Raw genomic sequence first — 22141 nt, 5'->3', positions numbered from 1 at the left:
GGTGGAGCCTTGGACAGAGCAATAGCCTCCGGGGGTGCGAGCATGTGACATTACGCGTCGCGTAACGCGGTTGTGACTGCGGATCCCGTGGGCGCGACCGGACGCGTCCATTGTGGGGATCGCAGATTTGTGTCTGACGACTAACCCGTCTTGCACCACCACCTCCTTCGTATCGTACTTCTCTCCCTAAGAGGAGATATAATGGAGCAGGCACACGCGGTCCTCAGGGACACCTTCGGCTTCCCTGGGTTTCGCCACACCCAGGAAGAGGTGTGCATAAGTGTGCTGGGCTTTAGGAGTGTGAGGACTGACGCGTGGACGACAGGTCATCCAAAGGCTGCTCGTGGAAAACGACAATGCGCTCGTTTTGTTTCCCACTGGAGGTATGATGGTTGCTTTTTATCGCCGCGGGCGACCTATTGAAGGATGTTTTATAGGCGGCAAGAGCTTGTGTTACCAAGTGCCCGCGCTATGCCTCGACGTGCGCGACCCCCTGTAAGAGCGTGTCTGACCACCGACTAATTGACAACGCGCAGGGCTTGACGCTAGTTATCTCGCCCTTGATTGCTCTCATGAAGGACCAAGTCGACGCGCTTGTCAACCGGAACGTGAAAGCGGCCAGCCTGGATAGTACACTCACCGCGGACAGGTCTGCGTGGGTGAAGCAAGAGGTTTTGAGCGGGTCGATGAAGATGCTGTACGTGGCCCCGGAGAGGCGAGTGTCCTTGATGTCGATGTGGGAACGCGTTGGCTGACGACCGCAGGCTGAACAACGAGTCCTTTGTCGCGATGATGCGGAAGGTCAAGATCTCGCTTCTGGCAGTCGACGAGTCCCACTGTATCTCACAAGTAGGTGTTTGCATCCGTAGTCGCGTTTATGCATTCAAGCTCTTCATGTAGTGGGGCGCAAGCTTCCGCCCGGAGTACCTCAAGATTGCGCGTTTCGCGGAGGAACTCGACGTCGAGCGCGTCCTGTGCTTGACTGCCACCGCAACGAAGACTGTCGCGGAAGACATCTGCAAGAGCTTCTTCATCCACCCGACGGAAGGCGTCTTCCGCATTCCCGTCTATCGCCCGAAGTACGTCGCGCCCAACCTCCTGTCTCGTTTATTCTGAAGGCGCTGCCGTGGCAGTCTCGCGTTGAGAGCACACGTTGCGAACAACATGAACGATAAGGTGGCCCATGTGCTGCCCATGTTGCAGTCGAGGACGGGTCCCGTCATCATCTATGTCACTCTGCAGAAGCAGGCGGAGGAAATTGCGGACCGATTGCGCCCGCATGGGTTGGAACCTATGGTATACCATGCAGGTCTACCCGCGGAAGAACGCGAGAGGATCCAGATGCAATTCATGGAGTCCGATAGAGGTATTGTATGCGCTACCATAGCATTTGGTATGGGCATTGACAAGGTGAGCCTTACGAGTCTTGCTGAACTGAGTGGACGTGAGCTCAGCCAATGCACCACCCAGCCAACATCCGCCAGGTAGATCATCGATGTACGATCTTTTGCAATTATCAGGATTAAACCCCACCAGGTCATTCATTTCCACATGCCGAAGACACTCGAGAACTACAGCCAGGAAGTCGGGAGGGCGGGACGTGACGGGCTGGAATCGACATGCCTGATGTTCCTTTCTGCCGCCGATATTCCTGTCCTTGAGGGCTTCGCGCGCGGGGATACCTGCGCCAAGCGGGACATCGAGCTTTGGCTCCAGGAGGTCGCGATGGCCAAGCCCGCGCCCGACGGCACCATTGACTTCAACCATTACCACCAGGCGAAGATGTGAGTCTACATTCGCTCTCATCATCTGGCCCTCCTCCCGTTAACGGCGTTGTCGCCGTGTAGATATGACATCAGGGTGAGTAACATCCGTGACATTGTCCTTTGGTACATCAGTGAACTCAGCCACGCAGCAAAATGTGTTGAACCTCTCGTTTGCCGAACTCGAGCTCGACCATGGCTACATCCGCGCAGTGACGCCGTACTACTCTGTCTACGACATCAGCGCGCGAACGAACGATGGTTGGAAGAAGGTCACGTCAGACCGGAGCAAGCAAGCACAGGCGCTGAAGGCGTGCTGGATAGCCAAAGGGACTGGATATCAGGTACGTAGATTGCATGGGCGACATATCGTGTACAGTTGTCAAATGTGCGTCGCCGCAGATTGACATGGCCAAAGCCGCCGAATATTCGAAGATCAATCGCGCGGACCTTGCGAGGTATGTTAGCGAGTGGGAATTTGCTGGTGAGCAGGTGCTCCTCGCAGTCTAGGACACTCCTCACCATGCGTTTTCGTAGGCTACATCAATTGCAAGGCCTCACAGGTCCGGGCTGTAAGTTGTAGCGTGTATTACAATAACTTCAGCAAAGGACACCATATTGACGTTGGGACTCATCTGCAGCGTTATCAGGTCTTAAAGCCCCTGCCGAAAGCCCCAGAGGAAATTCAAGCATTGGCAGATCAGCTCTTCACCAGGATGCTGGCGCGCGAGGAGGAATCGGTTCAGAAGCTCCGACAAGTCATGGAGTTTGCTACCAATGATGATTGTGCGTGTCCTGGGCATTATGCATTCGCTCAACTACTGATCCTAAATCTGCGTAGGCCTAGCACATGCCCTCGCCTCGTATTTTGGCGACGACGACGCGGTGCCGAACCAGATGTGCGGTAAATGCAGCTTCTGCTTGTCCGGTTCGGGCGTTGAGTTCGCCGCAACGGCAAGCTGCAAGCCCGACCCGCGACAGATCCAGGCGATCCTCAACGCCTGCACCGTGCGTGACGACCCGCGCCTGCTGGCACGAATGGCCTTCGGAATCACATCCCCGCGATTGACCGTGAACAAGTGGTCCGCTGCGCATCCTCTGTTTGGGAGCATGGTGCAAGTGGATTTCAATGCGCTCGTCGAGGCGTTCGAGAAGGAGTGCAAGAAAGTCGGGTACGTGAATCTGGAGCCCCCGTCGCCGCCGCCGAAGACGGCCCAGAAACGAAGCTACACCCAGTATTCGTCGTACGGATCGCGCTCGAGCAGTGGTGGAAGCTCGTACCGTGGTGGTTACTCGAAGCGGGCGCGGGGACGCAGGTATTAGACTCCGTTGCCCAGTAGTTCACTGTGTTCGTTGCGTATTGTGTCAGAAAGGGCGCAGTGCTCGTACAGATAGACGACAGTACTTACCTTATGCGAACTGCCAAAGCAGTACTTACTGTATGATAGGCAGGTTGTTGTAATCTGTACCGACAGAATGAATGTCTTCGTCCCGATGAATCGATGAGCCGTCGACGCGATACACCAAGTTATCGCAACGTGATGCTTTGAAGTCGAACATATGCATAGATGACATGGAGGACCAACGTGAAGAGTATGAAGATGCCATTGTGCTGGGCGCTTACTGACGCGCATGGCGACATCACGTGGGACGCGTCAAGCGCGTTCGTCAGACCATCGCCGCGACCGACTCTCCAGCACGATCGACCTTCCACCAGTATGTCGGCAGCTACGCCAGCGCCCTCTACTCCCGATGTGACGTCTCCCTCGGGCACAAATGCTGCCGCAGAACCTCTCAGCGTCGTCAACAAGGCTATCCTGGACTACTTGCGAGACAAGGGCTACAAGGGTGCCGAGAAGGAACTCCTGGCTGCACTGGACGCCGATGGCCCCGACAAAGGAAAACAGCCGGAAGGTTCCACCTCTAAGGCCTCCACTTCTTCCACGATATCTGCTGAAGATCTGGTCAAAGCGCTGTCTGTGTACGTGCAGAAGGCGAACCGCCAAGGCGAGAACTTCCTCAAGGATGCTGCCAGTGTCCTGCAGGAGCTCGCCTCAATGGGCAACCCTGCCACCATCCAGAACCTCATATCCAGTATTGATGCTGTCGGAGCGGAGGAGATATTGTCTCTAGATCCTACCGACAAGCAGGAGGGCTTCCGGGAGCTCGAGGCGTGGGTGGATGGATCTCTCGACATGTATCGAGTGAGTATACGCATGTAACTAGGTTGTTGCCCAAATAATCAACTCGCGTTAGCCGGAATTTCGGCCCATACTATTCCCCATCTTCTGTCATTTCTACCTTGATCTCATACAGCATGGGTTCAAGGAAGCCGGTGAGCAAGACAAGGACCACGTTGGTGCACTGTGACTGACGCCTGTTGTCGTCCCTTCTTCAAGCTTTGAAGTTCTATGCCGAGTTCTCACCATCACTAGCACCCACACATGCCCCTACGCTGCACCATCTATCAACATTGCTCTTACCTTTCCATGTGCAAAACGATGAACTCGCGCAACGCTTCCGGAACGAGAAGTACACAGTGCGAATGAGCCGGTCAGGGTTCGGTCTCCTGGTCGGCTGGCTGACTGAAGGCGTGGGTGGAGAGCCAACAGGCTCAGGGGAGGGCTTCACCGGAAAGAGGGGTAAAAGAGGGCGGGCTGCCGTCTTGCGAGTGGTCAACAACCACCTCAGGTTTGACGGTATGTATCCTTGATTTTCTGCATCCGATGGCACGTTGACTTACTTCGACCTATAAGTCACCTCATCGACCACAACATCCGTATCCGAAAATGCATGGGAGGAGTCTACAGGCCTGCTCACGTCCGTGATCCCACAGGCCAGCGGTTCTTCCTCAACATCAACATTCACGAATGCACAGTCGTTCAACGCATCAAAGGGCGATCTTAAACTCGGCATGCCCGCGATGCCAGAGGAGTTGCGCACGGAGACAGACCGCGCGCTCAGAGACCAAGCACTGGTCGAGCGAGACCCCGGCATTCACGACGACTTGAAGATACTGTACAACCGTCCGACACAAGAGACAGGCGGGATCCCTCAGTCGGACTTACCCCCATACCCGCCGTCTTTCAGGACAACGGATGTGAAAAGGGAGGTCGAGAAGGTCCGCGACGCGAGAAAACGGATACGACTGGAACGCACCGAGGTGCGGACGCAACAAGGAGTTGTCAAGAATCAGCCATTACCGAGTATTTGCGCGTACACGGTGCATGACGTCGGCGAAGGGTGAGTGCATATGGTTCAATGTTTCCTTGTCAGTCGTATGATGTCAGAACATCAGCGTGCCATGTTGCACATTCTCTCAAGACACGTCCATGATGGCCGCAGGGTTCTCCGAGAGCTACATTCGATTGTGGAGCCTGAAAGGCGAGAAGCTAAAAGGCTATAGGAGCGACTTCCAACCCTCGTCAATACGTGACAGTGAGCCTTTATTCTCTTCTTCTATCCGAGCGACCCTGAGTTGTCGTTCAGGCTCCTCTCTCAAGAAGATCCGTGAGAAAGGCGGCTCGACCACCCGCAAACTCATCGGGCACAGCGGGCCCGTCTACTCCGTTACTTTTGACCCGACCAACGGATCCGCCGCACCACCGCGTTACCTCCTCTCCGCGTCGGCAGATGCGACGACGCGGCTCTGGTCGCTCGACACGATGACGAACATTGTCGCGTACAGGGGGCACCAGAACCCCGTCTGGGATGTGGAGTGGGGCCCGATGGGTATTTATTTCGCTACGGCGAGTCGAGATAGGACGGCAAGGCTGTGGTCGACGGATAGGACGTCGGCGCTGAGGGTGTATGCAGGCCATCTGAGCGACGTTGACGTTAGTGGTTGGATCAGTCTCTGGGCTCGCTTTGCGCTGACGGTGATGACTAGTGTGTGCGCTTCCATCCGAACTCGCTCTACCTGGCGACGGGTTCGAGCGACTGGACAGCACGGTTGTGGGATGTCCAGCGTGGGTCTTGCGTGCGTGTCTTTATTGGCCACCAAGGCATCGTCTCTACGCTCGCGTTCAGCCCTAACGGGCGGTACCTCGCCACTGCCGGTGTGTTCGCTGCGTTGGTCATCACAGTGATGTGTTCTAACGACTGTGGCCTGTAGGCGAGGACCTCGCTATCAACCTATGGGACCTTGGCTCCGGAAAACGGATCAAGAAGATGGCGGGGCACACCGCGTCCGTGTACTCCCTCGCATTCAGCGAGGAGTCGTCCATGCTTGTCTCAGGCAGCGCAGACTGGACGGTGCGGTGTTGGGACGTCGCGGCGGCGGGCGGGCCGCAGAGCAAGGCCAAGGAGAACGGCGTCCTCACAAATGGGAACACCGCGAATGGCGTCAATGGCGACGCACCCGCGCCAAGTGGCAAGGAAGAGGAGAGCATCGAGACGTCAGTACATTCTCTGTTGTTCGCTGTACCGAGGGGTCGTTACTGATGCTTCGTACAGGTCGGACTTGCTTGCGACGTTCCCGACGAAACGCACGCCGATGATCAATGTGCAGTTCACGCCTCGTAACTTGTGTCTTGTTGCTGGCCCGTATCTCAGCCCAGAGCAGCGATGATCTCCGAATGTGTAGTCATTATGTCACTGTAATTATAATACCCTGCTGACGCTGCCATAACATGTTGTACACAAAACCAAGGACCCCCTGTTCGACTTCAGTAACGATTATCGAGAAGCATCGACCACTCCTTCCTCGCTACATCGAGGAGCTCGCTGTCCTTCCAGCTCTTGGGCTTCTCCAATCTTTTCTCGTGATCCTTCGCGAACGTCTGCGCCTTCTCAAGATCAACGCGGTCAAGCTCATACTCATCCATGAGCTTGTCGAAAAATTTGTGAGGGTGGTTCGAAGTCGGATTCTTGAAGGCCTCGCGAATCTCGCGCAGTTTCTTCGCGTCGAGTTTGTCCTCGGGGAAGCTGCTCTTGCGATCGCGCTTGGTCGGTGGCCTTTCAGTGTCGGTCTGGCTCCCACCGTCGTTGTCGTTGTCGTCGTCGTCGTCGTCGTCGTCGTCGTACTCATCGTCGTCGTACTCATCGTCGTCATACTCATCGTCATTGTTCTCGTGTCCGCTGTCGTAGTCGCCTGCGTCGGTCGTGCCGCCGGTCGTGCTTCCTGGAGGGCTGGTCCCCTTCCTGCTCTGCTGGTATGCAGTGGCCCTATCGCCCGAGGACGGGACCTTGAATTCGTCTGTGTCGTCGCCGTCGCCGTCGTCACCTATGCTGATGTCGCTGCTCTTCGAATTGGTCCGACTGAAGGACCTGCTGCTATCTTGACTGAGTGTCCAGCTGGGATCCTCCCCCTCTGCCTATCCGTTGACGTTTCTGGTTAGCAGGCTATGATTGACAAGTTGGCAGTGGTACAAACCTTTGCCTGAGCCTGGTGCAATTTGGCATTGTCCGCTTTGAGCTCAAGTCCCTGGTAATAGACCTCCTCCTCGTGTGCCGTCAAACGCGCCTCCTGGCTGAGAGTGGGCGGCTCGGTCTCCTCGTCAGCCTGCTTCGGGGGCGCGCCCAGGCTGCGGGCGAACGTGCGAGTTAGGTACGGACGGGCATCCTTGGAATGACTGTCGTCGTCAGAGCCGCGTACTTTCGTGGATCGTGTGCCGCGTGCCATGATGATGCGCTTGTGAAGTGGGGATGTTGTGTGTACGATGCCTTAATCGACGAGCCTTTTATACCGGTCGCGAGACGAGTTGTCCGTACCCATTAAGGGGTTAGTCTGCCACCAGTGGCAGCGGCGTCCTGTGTACAAGAAGCCCATTGTCACCTATATCGGGGACAATATCTGGACGACAAGACAAGTTAGCCCTGCAGGTCGTTGTGGTTGGGTGGGTGTGACGTTCGGAGTTAGGTGCCGGTACAATGCATTCGGAGTGGATGTCTTTGTACGGCTGATCCGACGCACGGAGAGGCGTCGCAGGGGACAACGTTGTGTACCTGTGGTTCGGCCGGCTGCAGCTGCATTGTACGTACTCGAAATGGTGCTTACGTCGGAGCTAGCCAGAGCAGAGCGCGTCGCCACGCGTCCGTCCGTTACGCGAGACGCGACGCGACGCGTCACTTGCATAACGTCGCGTCCGGAGCGTGTTCGCGCAGCCTCTGCGTTCCCGCTCTGTGCGACACATAATAGACCAGGAAATAATCTGAGGAGGAGGGCGCACCGCCTCGGCGACAGTAGGAGACAAGGCGGGGTGGCGGGGCTTGGGAGAGGTGTCCTGTTTGAATTGAAGCCACACATGCGCATCACGTGAGGGTGTTGCGGACGCTCCCCGTGGCTCTGAGGTCGCTTTCCTCCTCTCTCCCTCCTCGCACGACCTCCTCGTCCGCCGCTCTCACCTCGCAGGCTTCAAGAGGACACGCCCGACAATGATGGACGACGTGAGGCTCATTCTTCCTGCGTACCGGTGTCAGTCTACTGACGCGAGTCCAGATGGACATGGACACCGTCATGGACGTTGGCGGGTCGGCACCCCCACCACAGCCCCAACTGAGCCACGCGCCCTCGGGCAGCCAGCCCCCCTCGAACCAAGACTTCAACTCCGCATCTAATGGTGGGTGAACTGCGTGCCTTCCGCGCTGCATTCTACATCTCTCTTCGAACACCAGTGCTGACCAAACTCGACCACCTGTATGAAGGGATGCCCAGCATTGTGGCCGCTACAATGCAAGCTTCACTTCAAGCCCGCGACCCCTTCCGGGACATCTCAGTGAAAGTACACATCCGTAGGCCTGACAAGGACTCATGGACCTATCTTGGCCGCGCCCTCGTTGCCCAGGAACAGTCGCGCATCGGTAGGTGGCCCCACCTCCAAGTGAACCTTAGCTCACTTGTGATCACTACACTCAGTCGTACGCTCTGCTGCCTCCCGCAAGATCATGACCACTTTTGGAGAGGTGAGTTGTCAGCCTGTTGATGGCCACACCAGATGAGTAAGACAGCCCCGCAGGACGCCCCTCTTCAGGCTGAGAAGCGCGGCAACTTCGTCGTAGTAGGTTGCATTGAGGGCACCCGTGTGGTCTCATGGTCCTTCAACGTACGTATTATCTATCACTCATACATGTCAATTCAAATTGCCTTACGTTCGCCTCCGTCTCTGCAGGCTCAGAACAACTCGGAGACCCTCCGCTTGCTCGCCAGCATCGAGCTCACCTGTGACTCGCGCAGGTTCTCTTCCAACTCTTCTCAGCAGAGTTCGCACCGTCGTCTCATCGCGCGCATGATAAAAGACGACCGCAGGAAGCGTCACAGGCGCCGCAAGGATACAGACAACCTCGTGGCGGCGCTGGAGCGCACCGGGCTCGACTCGACGCCCGCGGACCAACCTATGGCCGCCGCGGAGCCCGTCGCCGTCCAACAGTGATGTCGACTTGTGCGGACGCCGTTGGCGACCGCCGTCACCGGTGCGCGCAGAAGCCAAGAGCCTTGTGTAAATGTATACTATCCGTTCTGTCCACCGTCGACGCACTGTACGCCTGCTCTGCTTATTCTCCACTTGCATATGTATCCAGAGGAACTGTCTCTAGTAGCACCGCAGAGTCTGTCTCATCCTCCTCATCATATTTGCTTCTCAATCTCTCAGCCTCTCCATCTCTCATATCCCTCGCTACTTACATCTTGATGCCTGGACTGCCGCGACGGAGTATACCTTCGTCTCGATGTCGTTCGCACTCGTAGATCGGGCTCACTAAGCCTGTAATGCATCATAGTCGAGGAACTCCATTCGCTACAGATTCGAGCGTGCGCGCAAGGCGCAACAACGACAGGTACCAGGGAGGGATTCGGGAAGGTCCACTGCCCTAGACAGACAAAAAAAATCTACCGAATGCTGACAGCAGACAGAAGGAACGGCAAGCAGAAGTAAGGAATGTATCGTGCTGATAGATGGACACAGAAGAAGGGGCCCAACGACGTAGAGGATGCGACGCGACTCTGGGGAGGTATGAAGTCAGAAGACGAAGCACGCCAGAGCGCCAGACGGAGACGGGAGCGGGAGGGTGTGCGACAGGTACAGCGCGGCGACAGTGTCCGTTTTAAATATGCACGGTCATGGGTGAGTACGTGTAAGATATACACAGTCCGACGGGGTGGATAGATAGGATGCAAGCTATGTCGGGTTCGAGACGTACGGCGGTGCGGGGAACGGCGGTGCGGGGACAGGCGACCGTGTGGAGGACGGCGCCATGGGCTCCGGCAAGCCCATGTGGGGGTGGTCCTCCTCGATGATGCTTGACGGCGGTCTTGCAGAGTCCGGCATAGCAGCTCCAGGAGGGATGGAGATGGGCGGTGGGGGATAAGTAGTGGAGGCGGTCCCGGACCCCGACGCTCTGCGGTCGTCCGAGTCTGTCGTTTGGCTCAAAGAGGACGGCGCACGAAGGGCGCTGTACTGCGGGGGAGCTCAACCACGTCCTCCGCGTCCGTGTGTAAGATGAAGCGCGGCGCCGCGGACTGGTACGGGCCGATGCCTGCCATCGCTGCTTTTCGCCGCGACGCAGACGAGAAGGTTTGAGACTGGGCTTGAGACTGGGCTTGAGATGGGGCTTGGGACAGAGTTTGTGACTGAGTTCTGGACCGTGTTTGGGACTGTATTTGGGACTGGGTCTGCGAGCGCGAGATGCCGCTGTCGCGTGTGCCCGCCTGGGTACCAGCGAACGCGGACGCGCCGTCCATGAGGGAGGTGTTGCGCGAGTGTGTAGCGACGCCTTGGCCGTACTGGTCGGGGTGTGCATAGCCCTGTGACTCAGCGTAGCTCATCGGGCGCATAAGACTCACTGTGGATTGTGCGCCGCCAATCGATGCGCCGCGAATCGACTGCTGTCCCTGCGAGTGGACGCTGCCGGTGGGGTGGAAGTAGGGATATGGCTGGACAACATCCGGAGGAGGTACGTCGTCTCCAGCAAGGTCGACTTCATCTTTCTGGGGTCTTGTGCCTCGGTACGGGAAGGTTCCGCCTTGACCGTAACGTCCCTTCTGACGTTCTCTTCGTAGATAGATGAAGACAGCCGCAGCAATGAGACCGAGGCCTACAAGACCACCGACAACGGCACCGACGATGGCACCAGTTGGTGACGAAGTGCCCGTGTTCCCGGACGCCGGAGCACTTGTAGCGGTACTGGATGGATGAACAGACAGTGAAGAAGGATAGGCGCCCGTCAGACAGCTTGGATCACCGGACAAGCCGACAGTATCCAGCTGTGTGCTTCCTCCAGAGTGGCCTTTTGAATCGGCCATGAAGAATATGAGACCTGTGCCGGCGGCGACGTCGGCGATCCATTCGAAGTCTGTCGGGCCTTTGGGCGGATTGAGTACGAAGGTCGTACCTCCCGGAACGAGACCCTAGAAATCGCAACCAGTTCACAGAATACTGCAAATGCCACGAAAAAGAATCCACGTACTGTGATGGACACAGGCTGCACCGCTCCCGTGTAGTTGGTGAATGAGTATGTCCTATACATAACATGAGCACCACCGTGGATGTCGAGGTGTTCTTACTGACCGGCATTGACTGAGAGCCATATCGGTGTCGTAATAGAAGTCGACAACTGCAATACAAGGGCCTCAGTATGCGGCTAGGGAAGTGGTCGGGGTGTACACAGTACTTACCTTGCCATGACCTATCACATCCTGAGCTGCCCGCACCGACTGTGATAACGTCCGACACCCCGCCTGTCCCAAAGCCTGAGGCGTCCGACATCACAGCAACAAACTGGACGCTCGCATTTGCCGTAAGCTGCAATGAGTAGGATCCCTGATTATTGCTGTAGCTCGATGACGGAATCGAGTACGTGAGGGGCGTGTTGAACGACTGTCCACGCGTAAGTAGTGGGCTCAAAGGGAAGCTTCGTCGACGAGCATGCTTACAGGTACAATAGTAAGTTCGTAGGGTGCTGTGCCTCCTGTATACCGACGCCACCAGTGAGTACACGGTCATGACCCGCACTGCGGCCACGACCCACCAGACCAGGTAATGTTGAAGTCTTCGCATTGCGATGCGTTGCCATAAGAGAACGTGAAATTAGATGCGTAGACTTGAGGTACTCCGAGGGATATTACAGCCAGCAGGAATGATAATCGCGTCTGCATGGCCGGGCGCGTAAGCTAAGAACGGCTGAGAGGCAGCGTGGACCGAAGGAAGCGGAAGACGGAGGCCCTGTGGAATCGACGACTTCTTAGGCCGAGGCTCAGAGGCCGGGCGAGCGAGGGAGACGAAGACGACGGGTGAGACAACGATGGGAGGAGACCGAGTGGTGGGAGGGACGAGCCTGCCAATACGACAGCCTGGGCGCTGCTCGTTGCCGGCGCCTCGGGCTGTTTGCTGAATTTGAGTGGCCCACGCGTTGTTTGACAGATCTCACTACCAAAGCCCCCACAGCACTCGCCCCGTATCGGGAGAAGACACGGTAAAGCTTGGTGAACCGTGAACATACATAGGAATGATACACTGTACAGTGATGCAATCACACATCGAGAAGTCAAACTACACAATCGAGGACAAGGCTGGCCGAGGATCGACAATGAAACACCGTGATCAACCTAACACAATAACCAAACTCGGGAAGCAAGCTCAACATCCAACCGCCATGCAGTGCATGACAGAGATCCTCTGTCACTTGCGCAAGAGCACCCGCAACAGAAGTCTCCACGGGCTGAGAACCAGCTTCGTCGCGTTCCGACAGGCAGCTCGACACGCCGTCTTCAGCATCCTGACCAGAGCCCGACGTGTGTGCGTGGCTGGTCCGATGGAGTTGCGTCCTCCGGGGCCCTTCACGTCGAAGGTCTGCGCCTCGAGAGCCGACAGATACGCATCCATCCTCGATGCACCGATGAAAGGACGCATGAGATGAGACCCACGAGCCGGAGTACCGAATCGAGACATCCGGGCGAGGACCCTCTGCAGGCTTTGCTTGCGCAGCTTCTGCACCCCGTGTACAGGCATGAGGGGCTTCTCTTCCTCCGTCATTTCTATGAAGGGACCGCCAGGTAAGAAGACGTCTTCGACCACGGTAGGCATTGACCAAGCTAGCACCGGTGAGCGCGGCACCGGGCGAGGAGACCCAGCAGGCGACCAAGCCGTTTGCGGGGGCTCCGGCGAGGGCATAATCTCCATGATGACTCGCTCGACAGGGATGCTAGAGAACCTCCGCGAGATGACGAGGGCAATTTGAGGGACAGGCCTGCTCTTCAGGAATGCCTTGATTGCAGTGCGAGAAGGAGGAGAGGCGTCCCTGAGCCTACGCACAGCGAACGCCTGGGGCTTTGCTTCCAAGTCCGCGACCACAGAGGAGCCCTGCACTTTGAAGAGAGCGTTCACGCCAGGAAGAAGCTCGAGCCACAAGCGAAGAGCAGATGTGTAAGCACGCGGAGGACCAGTCGTCACAGTATGTCCGAAGAGACACGCCTTGACTTCCGCCATGTCGAACGTATCCATCTTGCGCGTCCTGGTGGGTGCCCGGGCTTTAGCGCAGGTCTCCCGGGGAACGTCAGAAGGCGAAACCCCAGGTAAAACTCTTGCGTTGCCCTGCTGTATTGCCACCGACCCTGATGCCGCCCTAGGTGTATCCGGGCTTGCAGTTGTAAAACCGGCGGCGCCTGATTTGCTGTGGGCCTGATGGTAAGGGCGAGATGCTCGGCGGCGAGTGTTTGTCGGCGCAGCCGCGTTAACTGGGCGACGAGGCAAGGGTACATTGCGAACTAGTGTGAATCTGGGAGGGCAAACCCGTGGTCCGGTCCTGTTCTGCGATAAGGTGGGTCGGCCTGTTCGTGTACTAGCGACAGAAGGCGCAGCTTTCTCTGCGACGGTAGAGGAGCTGGCAGGAGAACAAGTGGTTCGCTGAGGCCCGGAAGACTGAGTGCTTTCCCAAGCGGGCTTCGCGCCCCCACGTATCTGTGATGGCGGCGGTGGAGCCTGAATGGTCCCAACTTTCACATTGACGTTGCAAACAGGAGCCTTACCCGTAGACCTGGATGCCTGAGAGGTTCCGTTGTCTTGGCCAGAGTGCCCACTTGCGCTGGAAGTTCCTGTGTTCGATCTAGGGCCAGAAGGTTGCCTTGTACGGTGACCGCCGCGGCCATCGACATCGTCCAGTACCACCTTAGTCGCATCACCAGCAGGCCTAGCAGAGCTACTGTTCTTCCGCGTACGATCAAGAACAGTCGAGGAAACCCCAGCTACAGACTCAGAGCGAGTTGCTGTCAATGGCGGCCGCGATGCTGAACTAGCCGTTGAAGAGACTTTGGCCGTGGCGCCAACAGGCGCAGGCTGAGATAAGTTGCTGCCGTTTAGGGGGCTGGTCAGAGGCTGAGGGCCACTTCTTGTTCTCATCCTATCACCAGGCTTTGTGCAGGGAGTAGGACCAGAGAAACTCGATTGCGAAAGGCGGACACCAGAGCGAGATTGGGCGTTGGCCGGAGGGGCAACCCTAGGAGTACCGCTTGCTGAACGTGGACGTGCAGACGCGGCGGGTGCCTGTGAGTTGCTCGACAAAGGGCGGGAAGCCAGTTGACGAGAAGCCTGCAACGACGAGGTACTGGTAATACCCTCGGCGAGGACAGCGGACACCTTAGACACCTGAGAAACCTTCGACGGGTCGGTGGCTTTCCCAGCATGAGTGCGCGCACCAGAGACCCTAGGAACAGACACAGTGCCAGAGAGAACCGGTCGGCCAGCTGCACCGCCATCATTTCCTCCAGCAGCACAAGACGGCTGACGAACTTCGGACACTAAACTGGCGCTTGAGACCCGAGAGCGAGGCACCGCAGCGGTCTTGGGCGCTGTCACAGTAGTCGTTCGCACAATGCTGCGCTCAGAGGGAAGTCGAGGACGATTGACTGCGTCGGAATCCGCAGTACACGAGAGTCGCGCATTAGCAGGCCGAATAGGAACACGAGCACCGGCGACTGCACGCGCGGAAGTTGGAGGGAGGCTGGGCCATGATCGAGTGCCGTTCGCACTACTGCCAGAGACTGTGCGGGCCCTGGGCTCCTGTGCTGCGGTGACTGGCCGATGATCGAGTTTTTTAGAGGCCCGCCTGTTGGAGCTCGAGTTCAGCGGCGAAACAGACTCCGTGGCCATAGACGTAGTAGTAGTAGTCGGTCGCACAGCAGAGTTAGAAGATAGCGAACTTGATGACGACCGTCTGGTGGGGTTTAGAAGCCGCGGAGGAGCGCCCGAGCCGGGTATAGCGGGGCGTGCGTCGCAGGATTTGATAATGTCGGCAGACTTCGAAGGCGATGCCAGAACTTTGGACGCAGTAGACTGTGGAGCTACTCGAGATGAATTATTCGACAAAGCAACAGCAGGGATTGCGCCTTCAGCAGCCTTGGTAGCCAGGGGGGCAGAGGTATTTCCGGTGTCCGCAGAGCCGGACGAAGAAGACTTGTCATCCACAGTAGGGACATGCAAAGAACGCTCCCCATTCACAAGCACCGAGCTAGTCTGGAGAAGCCCAAAGGAGCTTGACGGCGACAGAGGAGGCGTGATCCCTGCGTGCTTCTTCCGCAGTAAGTGGCTGCGCCGCTTCCAGTCCGGAGAGGTCACAGCGCTCGGAGACGGAGGTCTGTCTCGTAACACCTCTAGTCGTTGGCTTACTTGCCTCATCTGCTCCAAGTTGTCATTACAGAACTGAATGCAGTTCGCCATCAGCTTGAGGCTCTGCGAAGAGCTGAAACAACCTTCAGAGACCTTCACAGAAGTTCATGAAGACACCCTACCGGTGGTCCGAGTGATGACTTGTGGTGGGAGAGCCTGGACGCGACCATATGCCCCTGCGCCTAGGTGAGCCGCCAGGCGATGGCGAGCGCACAATCAAGATTGGTGACACGTTCCCATCCAATTCATTCAATGAGTTTGCGAAAGAACTGGTCCGAGAGAGGGTCCGATGCGGCGACCTGGGTCTGGGTGATCGCTGGCCGACGCGACGCGCCCTCTTTGCCTCCCTTTCTGCGACGCGCAACTCGCGCCGAGTGGGAGCCTTGGCTTTGATATACTTGACCATCTTCACCGCCCAGCGGCGCGCCTTGAACAGCAGGTGTCACCCTATGGAGGAGAGGGTCTCGCGCGGGCTTGAGGGCGAGAGGACGAACGAGGTTCGAGTTCCCGATCTGTCGAGGCCACCGCGCTTGTTTGTGCATATGTGGAATTGGTGGCTGTTTGGCGCCCATGTGAGACGATATACGCCGTGGTCGCAGTTGATGGTGTGAGTTACTCAGGCTCTGCGATGGGTATCCCGTCGCCCCTCTGGACTCGCGACCAAGTCGCCGCTCGCATTCTCGCAGGCGAGACACTTGTCATTCTCGACAATCAAGTCATTCGCGTTCCTCAGTCTTGGCTGGCATCACATCCCGGCGGCGCTCTTGCAATCCTGCACTTCGTTGGCCGCGATGCCACGGACGAAGTCGACGCGTTTCACTCTCAAGGAACGCTGAAGAGGATGAAGGGCTATGCCGTCGGAACCGTGGAGACCGGGACCGGTGGGTGGCTTCCTCTGGTCCCGCCGATCATGAACGGTTGGATTAGAAGGCTTGGGGCAGAAGGGAAATCGGAATGGTATAACGAGGCTACCGCTTTCAAGTCTTCAGAACATACGCCCTCTGCACCCGCGTCCGAAATTCTACTCGTCAAAAGAGACGAATGCGCAACGACTACGCAAGGCCCTTCACTTTCCACACTCCAGCCTCCACCCACCACACTCACCCCGAAGTTGCAGGCTCAGCATTCGGCGGCATACAAGGAACTCCATAGGCGTGTTGTGGAGGCAGGTCTCTACGAGACGCCTTTCCTTACTGGGTATGGCCCGGAGGTCGTAAGATATAGCCTTCTCGCTGCCTTGGCTGCCTTCTTCTACTCTAAAGGCTGGCTTGTACCGAGCGCCCTCTGCCTTGGATTCTTCTGGCAGCAACTCACATTCTTTGCCCACGACCTCGGTCATGTTGGTGTAACGCACAACTGGGTATACGATCGACTTATTGCCATCTTCGTCGCCGATTTCCTCGGTGGACTCAGTATCGGGTGGTGGGTCAATGTAAGTGCGCCTGTGATGTATTGAATGAGCGCAAGGAGCTGACCTATTCTTCAGAATCATAATGTTCATCACCGTGAGTGGTATTTTGTTTGACGCAGATGCGCTCCATATGCTCAATCAGTGTTTACAAGTGGTCACGAACCATCCTACTCAGTGAGTCGCTCCTCATGCGAGTGTACCACAATCCCTGAGCGAATGTGCAACTAGCGACCCCGATATCCAACACATACCATTCTTCGCTATCACCCCCGTATTCTTCAAATCGTTGTATTCGTCGTACTACAAGCGTGTCATGGTGTTCGACTACTTCAGCAAGGTGTTGATATCGGTCCAGCACAAGCTGTACTACGCCGTGCTGTCCTTGGCTCGGTTCAACCTCTACGCCCTATCCTACACCTACCTTGCCAAGACGGCCTTTGAGCCAAAGCGCGCTCTGGGTGGCCGCTGGTGGTGGTGGTCCGAGATTTTCTGCCTTGGCCTATTCTACTGCTGGTTCCTGTCCGTTCTCGGCGGGTGCGGGAGCTGGCGTAAGACTTTACTCTACCTGCTGGTTAGCCATATTGCCGCTAGCCCAGTCCACGTTCAGGTGAGCATCTGCATAGTTGAATGACCACGGCTTGGGTTGAGCATATTCCCCTCCAGATCGTGCTATCCCACTTCTCGCGTTCAACGGAGGATCTGGGAGTCACCGAATCCTTCTTCGCTCGTCAGCTGCGGACGACCGTGGACGTCATCTGCTCCCCGTCCATCGAGTTCATCCATGGTGGCCTCCATCTCCAAGTGACGCACCATATGTTCCCCCGCTTGCCAAGACACAATCTGCGCAAGGCCAGCGAGCTCGTGAAGGCGTACGCCAAGGAGCAGAGTTTGGAGTACGCGGAGTTTGGTTTCGTGGAGGGCAATGGAGATGTCTTGGGGGTGTTGAAGTCAGTCTCGGATCAGATGAAGATTATGGGTATGGTTGCGGATGCGGAAATTCAGGAGGCCATCAAGGGCCAAAATTGACCGTAGTATGGTGTGGACATCGTGTACAGTCGCTGTAGAGAACTCATCTCATAGCGGCATCATGCGAATGAACCAGAGCACGGAGAATGCAATCGGTACACTCCACCAAGAGCATGTCATAATTGGTGCATAAGGCATGTAATGCAATATCCCCGGGCGTCGCCAGTTTTTGAGTACATCGGTGCAAAGGAGAAGGGAGCGAGGACGAGATGTGCGACAGAACGAAAGCAAGTATTTACTTCTTCTTGCTTGCCTCCTCCTCAGCCTTCTGTAGAGTGATAGCTTGACATTAGACGTGCCGACGGTGGATATACTCAACAACTCACCTTAGCTTCCCGCACCTTGCGCTGACCCTCGTTGCGAGCACGCCCACGCTCCTGGCGGAGGGTGCGGTACGCCTGGAACTCGCGCTCCTCGTCGGTGATCTGGCGGGGAGCCTCGTGAACGTATGGGTCGAGGAGAGAGAGGTTGGACCGGGTCGTGGGGGCAGAGAGCTCCTCGCCCTAAAACCAGACAATGAATTCACGTAATCCCAATACTGATCAAAAGACACGCACGGTGGAGTCACCCTTCTTGGGCTTCTTAGCGTTGCGCGGGAAGACGATGAGGCGCGCCTTGTACGCCTTGAGACGCTCGACGTTGATCGCCTTGCCCTCCTCGCTCAGGTTTCGCCTCCGGTGATCAACAACAATGCCAACACCGCGGGCCTCCTTCTTGCCAATGCCGGCCTCCTTGAGCTCACCCAAGGTGAATCCCCGGCCCTCGCGGACCTTCCGGTTGTAGCGCACGGTCTGTGCGCGGACGGCGGGGCGGAGGAGAGTGAGCGGGCGCACGCCAAGGGCGGCAGCCTTTGTCTTGCGAGCCTGGCGGCGGCGGAGCTTGCGCCCTGGCTGGTCAAACCAGGTGCGGACGCGGGTTTGCCAGTCCTTGCGGAAGTGGTTATCGGGGAGGACTGCAAGATGCAACGTTATAGATGTGCGATCTGTGACTCCAATGGTACGAACGAACCGTTGTTGTGCGCGAAACCCATGGCTTACTCTGGAGAGCAATGGATACAATCAGCGAAAACGGTTCACAGAGAAGTCGCAGAAATGCCAGGCGTCACTACATCCACTGCTTGAACGGCCGATCCACCACTTTCCTGCGCGAAAACCGGCATTTCGACTGCACAGGCCGTACGAGCAGTGGTCGTAGATACGTCCTGACACATTTCCAGACGGCAGAGGGGCATACAGACCTTGAGGGGGGTTGTCTTGACGAGCGTCGGGCAACACTGAGGGATTCGGTTTGCTGCCTCGGCAACTCGCGAGGGGTTGTGTCGGCGCCTCAACGGTGCCATGTGGCTATGGGCGCTACTGGCATCGCTACTCTAACCAGCTGAGTGCCTGCCTTGCAGCTTGGTCTTTGAATACATCGCCTCCCTTGCGAATCACCAGGTCTTCGAGAGTTGCCGTTCCGCCTCTACAGAACACAGACTGTCCGATAAACATCTGCGGCAGCATACGACGTTTATTACCACTCCTCTGGACTCAATCGGTCACGTTGGACCTTGGTGCAATGCTGCCACCGACCCATACATAGAAGACCGTCTTCCCTCCGTCGAAGAGGTCTTCTTTAGGGTCTACCCAAGGGCTACTAGCCACCGACGGGAGTACTTGGAGCCATTCACTTCATCGAATAGATGATCCCCAGCTAGCGTCTTTAGCCTGTGTGGCGGCCTTGCAGGGCCCGAGTACTGTATTCTGTGTGACAGTGAGTGTTCCAGAGCATCCTATCAGTCTTGGAACGAGCCACCGGCTCCATTCTTTGTCTATGCATCCCCAGCTAAGTCCTAGCTTTGCATTGCTTACGATACCCCTCGATGTTATATATGAAGCTCATTCTGTGGTACGTGGCAATCATTGTGCACGCGTTCGGCAGCGTGCTCGCTAACCATCGTCCAAAACCAGCGCGGGCATCGTGTATGCCGGCATATTTTGTCATCAATCGCCCTCCTCTCTCACGTTCTGCCTTCCCCTGCCAACGACATGCGCCCTCATGACAATCTCTGTGTCTCCGGGTGCCCTGCCAGGCTTCTCTCCTGCCAAAAACTGGCAGAGTTGTCCGTAAACACCGGCCCAGACACCTGCGCTCTCCTCAAGGTCTCCGCGACGCTCGGGCGATTCCTCCGGCCGCGTTGCTTCTAGCATGAGTGGCCTATATCAATTGGGTTGATCGGTCTCATTGAACACAGGGTCCACTGGTTACGCTTGCCCGAAATGCGGCAAGTCTCCCTTCCCTTGAAGGGACCCACATCGCTGCTCGGAGCCGATTATCGCGAAGCTTACGGCTTCTCATTGAGTATATATGCTTCTGCGGTCAATCTGTAGCGTTTCCCCGTTGACCGTGCGCCGATGTCTTTGCATCTCAACCCTCCTTGCCGCGCTGAGCACATAGGCTCGCTCCTCCGCCCGCAGAAGCTTGTGGCGAAACGATTTGAGTATGAAGGCCAGAAATGCAGCCACACAGAACTCAAGATCGTCGAGGACGAGAGTATCCCTGCGATTGTGCGATTACAACAAAAGGCCGGAATCAAGAGCATAACTGACGGCGAGATGAGAAGGTAAGTAAGGCTGTATTTGACTTTCGCGCCGCTCATGCACGCTCGCAGAGGCGCATTCTATCAGGGCATGTTCGAGACTTTGGGTGGGATGACGGTCATTCCTGCGCGTAAGGATAATGAGGATCTGTGCAAGCACTATCTAACGTAGATTCCCCAGGTTCCCTGTCCACATTCAAGGTAACGTCTCGCAGACTGAATACCGGTTCCTTATGCACCCACTCATGTCTTTTGTATAGGAATATCTTCCCTACGTGGCCATCTTTCACATGATGAGACTCACCGAGTACCCATCGATCTACACGACTGTGAGCGACGCGTCCAGTGCGTGATAAAGATCCATCCATCCTGATGCTTCTGTGACGTCAGGGCAAGATCAGGAGGACCAAGGGGGTCCATACTGAGGACTTCGAGTTTCTGAAAAACCTCGTTTCCCCCGAGGTAAGTATCTCAACACGTCTGGTGCTCACAAACTTCTCAGCCAGGATAAGGATGTCAAATACCTCAAAATAACTATCTGCGGCCCTACGTGGATGCACCTCCGCCATGGCTCAGAACACGCGTATGACAAATCTGTCTATGCGACCGACGGTAAGTCGCTAGCAAGGACACGTGCACCGTTGAATACATAGACACTTAGCCGAGTACTTCGAGGACCTCATCAAGGCCTATCGTGAGGAAATTGACGAGCTGTATCAACTGGGGTGTCGTAACATCCAATTCGATGACCCGACGTTTGCCTTCTTCTGTGCGGAATCAATGATCGCCGGCATGGAGCAGGCTGGCGTTGATCATGAAGCTCTCCTGGATATGTACATTACGATCTATAACGATATCCTTGCGGAGCGTCCAGGCGACCTGATGGTGGGCATCCATACTTGCAGAGGCAATTACAAGGTGTGCGCTTCGCTATCGTCAATCATCCGCTGTTCTGATGCTCATGGCAAAAATTCAAGGGGATGCATTACAGCGAAGGTAGCCTCGAAAGAATAGCGGAGAAGTACTTCCGTAATTTGGACGTCGATTGCTACTATGTATGTCGTCCAATCACCGCTTCCGCAGACATTGTGACTGAACGCTGAGTAACCTAGCTGGAGTACGACACAGAACGCTCGGGAGGGTTCGAGCCCTTACGATTCCTGCCGCCCGACAAGGTTGCCGTGCTAGGGCTTGTGTCAACGAAGGTGTCTCAGGTGCGCTTTTTCGACATGCAATGTACAGGCCGTGTGACGTCGGTGAACTCATGCGGGTGTCTGATAACTAGCTCGAGAGCATCTCGGAACTCAAGGCACGCGTTGAGGAGGCTGCTGAGATAGTCTCGCGAGGAACGCCGAAGCGGTCGAGACAGGACGCACTGAACCAGTAAGCGGAAAATGTACCGCCGTTGGAGCATGGGCGCTGACATATGGATCTAGACTCTGCCTTAGCCCGCAGTGTGGCTTTGCGTCCGTGTTCGAAGGCAACCCACTGAGCGAAGAGGTGAGTTCCATGCGCAGTCGATTACATTCTAGCGGTCGATCTCAACGATATGACGTCGATGTACAGGAGGAACGACGCAAGCTGGAGCTGGTCGTGGAAGCTGCGAAGCAGATTTGGCTGTGATCGCTTGGGTGATCGTTGGTGGCCCTCGACCGCGAGGTCTGGACCACCGTCTGGTTCGTGTGGATCACCTCGGCTGATCACAGGAGCAGGAGGAGGCGTGACTCGCAGTGTTGTTATGACCCGAGTCTGACCGCGGTCTGACCGA

At 56.6% G+C, this 22141-nt stretch overlaps 10 protein-coding genes across 10 annotated transcripts; 5 read left to right on the top strand and 5 right to left on the bottom strand.

The window, feature by feature from the left end:
* The first annotated feature begins 131 nt into the window (after nucleotides 1-131).
* On the top strand, nucleotides 132-3258 carry B0H18DRAFT_1091357 (ATP-dependent DNA helicase). Its single transcript, XM_048032292.1, has 15 exons — nucleotides 132-270; nucleotides 326-383; nucleotides 438-481; nucleotides 537-715; nucleotides 765-849; nucleotides 901-1079; nucleotides 1134-1411; nucleotides 1471-1484; nucleotides 1537-1784; nucleotides 1848-1860; nucleotides 1916-2107; nucleotides 2166-2247; nucleotides 2301-2335; nucleotides 2405-2549; nucleotides 2605-3258. Exons 1-15 carry the CDS (start codon nucleotides 202-204, stop codon nucleotides 3084-3086), a joined length of 2103 nt encoding a protein of 700 aa, XP_047900123.1. The 5' UTR covers nucleotides 132-201; the 3' UTR covers nucleotides 3087-3258.
* A 212-nt stretch (nucleotides 3259-3470) lies between these two features.
* Nucleotides 3471-6404, top strand: B0H18DRAFT_968845 (TFIID and SAGA subunit). The gene is made up of 9 exons (XM_048043542.1): nucleotides 3471-3967; nucleotides 4020-4098; nucleotides 4163-4462; nucleotides 4520-5006; nucleotides 5062-5201; nucleotides 5253-5599; nucleotides 5653-5821; nucleotides 5878-6160; nucleotides 6219-6404. The coding sequence occupies exons 1-9, from the start codon at nucleotides 3482-3484 to the stop codon at nucleotides 6331-6333; spliced, it is 2406 nt and encodes an 801-aa protein (XP_047900122.1). The 5' UTR covers nucleotides 3471-3481; the 3' UTR covers nucleotides 6334-6404.
* B0H18DRAFT_185074 (uncharacterized protein) lies at nucleotides 6347-7611 on the bottom strand. The gene is made up of 2 exons (XM_048037012.1): nucleotides 7138-7611; nucleotides 6347-7078 (listed from the first exon to the last, which is right to left on the bottom strand). The coding sequence occupies exons 1-2, from the start codon at nucleotides 7384-7386 to the stop codon at nucleotides 6431-6433; spliced, it is 897 nt and encodes a 298-aa protein (XP_047900121.1). The 5' UTR covers nucleotides 7387-7611; the 3' UTR covers nucleotides 6347-6430.
* Nucleotides 7612-8070: 459 nt separating this feature from the next.
* Nucleotides 8071-9458, top strand: B0H18DRAFT_968841 (uncharacterized protein). Its single transcript, XM_048043541.1, has 5 exons — nucleotides 8071-8323; nucleotides 8409-8564; nucleotides 8620-8666; nucleotides 8720-8806; nucleotides 8873-9458. The coding sequence occupies exons 1-5, from the start codon at nucleotides 8203-8205 to the stop codon at nucleotides 9131-9133; spliced, it is 672 nt and encodes a 223-aa protein (XP_047900120.1). The 5' UTR covers nucleotides 8071-8202; the 3' UTR covers nucleotides 9134-9458.
* Nucleotides 9459-12020, bottom strand: B0H18DRAFT_968837 (uncharacterized protein). The gene is made up of 8 exons (XM_048043540.1): nucleotides 11727-12020; nucleotides 11632-11666; nucleotides 11374-11575; nucleotides 11267-11312; nucleotides 11166-11217; nucleotides 10430-11106; nucleotides 10158-10390; nucleotides 9459-10113 (listed from the first exon to the last, which is right to left on the bottom strand). Exons 1-8 carry the CDS (start codon nucleotides 11851-11853, stop codon nucleotides 9878-9880), a joined length of 1608 nt encoding a protein of 535 aa, XP_047900119.1. The 5' UTR covers nucleotides 11854-12020; the 3' UTR covers nucleotides 9459-9877.
* A 144-nt stretch (nucleotides 12021-12164) lies between these two features.
* B0H18DRAFT_968835 (uncharacterized protein) lies at nucleotides 12165-13276 on the bottom strand. The gene has a single exon (XM_048043539.1). The coding sequence runs from the start codon at nucleotides 13196-13198 to the stop codon at nucleotides 12377-12379; it is 822 nt and encodes a 273-aa protein (XP_047900118.1). The 5' UTR covers nucleotides 13199-13276; the 3' UTR covers nucleotides 12165-12376.
* A 645-nt stretch (nucleotides 13277-13921) lies between these two features.
* B0H18DRAFT_968833 (uncharacterized protein) lies at nucleotides 13922-14682 on the bottom strand. The gene has a single exon (XM_048043538.1). The coding sequence runs from the start codon at nucleotides 14449-14451 to the stop codon at nucleotides 14089-14091; it is 363 nt and encodes a 120-aa protein (XP_047900117.1). The 5' UTR covers nucleotides 14452-14682; the 3' UTR covers nucleotides 13922-14088.
* Nucleotides 14683-15935: 1253 nt separating this feature from the next.
* Nucleotides 15936-17823, top strand: B0H18DRAFT_968829 (fatty acid/sphingolipid desaturase). Its single transcript, XM_048043537.1, has 5 exons — nucleotides 15936-16790; nucleotides 16845-16863; nucleotides 16922-16943; nucleotides 16998-17376; nucleotides 17433-17823. The coding sequence occupies exons 1-5, from the start codon at nucleotides 15987-15989 to the stop codon at nucleotides 17793-17795; spliced, it is 1587 nt and encodes a 528-aa protein (XP_047900116.1). The 5' UTR covers nucleotides 15936-15986; the 3' UTR covers nucleotides 17796-17823.
* A 207-nt stretch (nucleotides 17824-18030) lies between these two features.
* Nucleotides 18031-18825, bottom strand: B0H18DRAFT_950021 (60S ribosomal protein L13; the record flags this gene model as incomplete). Its single annotated transcript, XM_048041935.1, has 4 exons — nucleotides 18031-18063; nucleotides 18122-18298; nucleotides 18353-18747; nucleotides 18804-18825. The coding sequence occupies 4 exons, from the start codon at nucleotides 18823-18825 to the stop codon at nucleotides 18031-18033; spliced, it is 627 nt and encodes a 208-aa protein (XP_047900115.1).
* An 876-nt stretch (nucleotides 18826-19701) lies between these two features.
* Nucleotides 19702-22100, top strand: B0H18DRAFT_968811 (uncharacterized protein). Its single transcript, XM_048043536.1, has 12 exons — nucleotides 19702-20397; nucleotides 20446-20504; nucleotides 20555-20574; nucleotides 20634-20702; nucleotides 20764-20835; nucleotides 20886-20985; nucleotides 21035-21291; nucleotides 21351-21428; nucleotides 21486-21587; nucleotides 21659-21756; nucleotides 21810-21873; nucleotides 21940-22100. The coding sequence occupies exons 1-12, from the start codon at nucleotides 20189-20191 to the stop codon at nucleotides 21994-21996; spliced, it is 1185 nt and encodes a 394-aa protein (XP_047900114.1). The 5' UTR covers nucleotides 19702-20188; the 3' UTR covers nucleotides 21997-22100.
* Nucleotides 22101-22141: the final 41 nt, after the last annotated feature.

This window comes from Fomitopsis serialis, assembly GCF_022376445.1.
Source record: "Fomitopsis serialis strain Sig1Antser10 chromosome Unknown B0H18scaffold_2, whole genome shotgun sequence".
NCBI lineage: Eukaryota > Fungi > Basidiomycota > Agaricomycetes > Polyporales > Fomitopsidaceae > Fomitopsis > Fomitopsis serialis.
The sequence above is the reverse complement of the archived record's forward strand: the minus strand, read 5'-3'. Positions and strand labels throughout refer to the sequence as shown.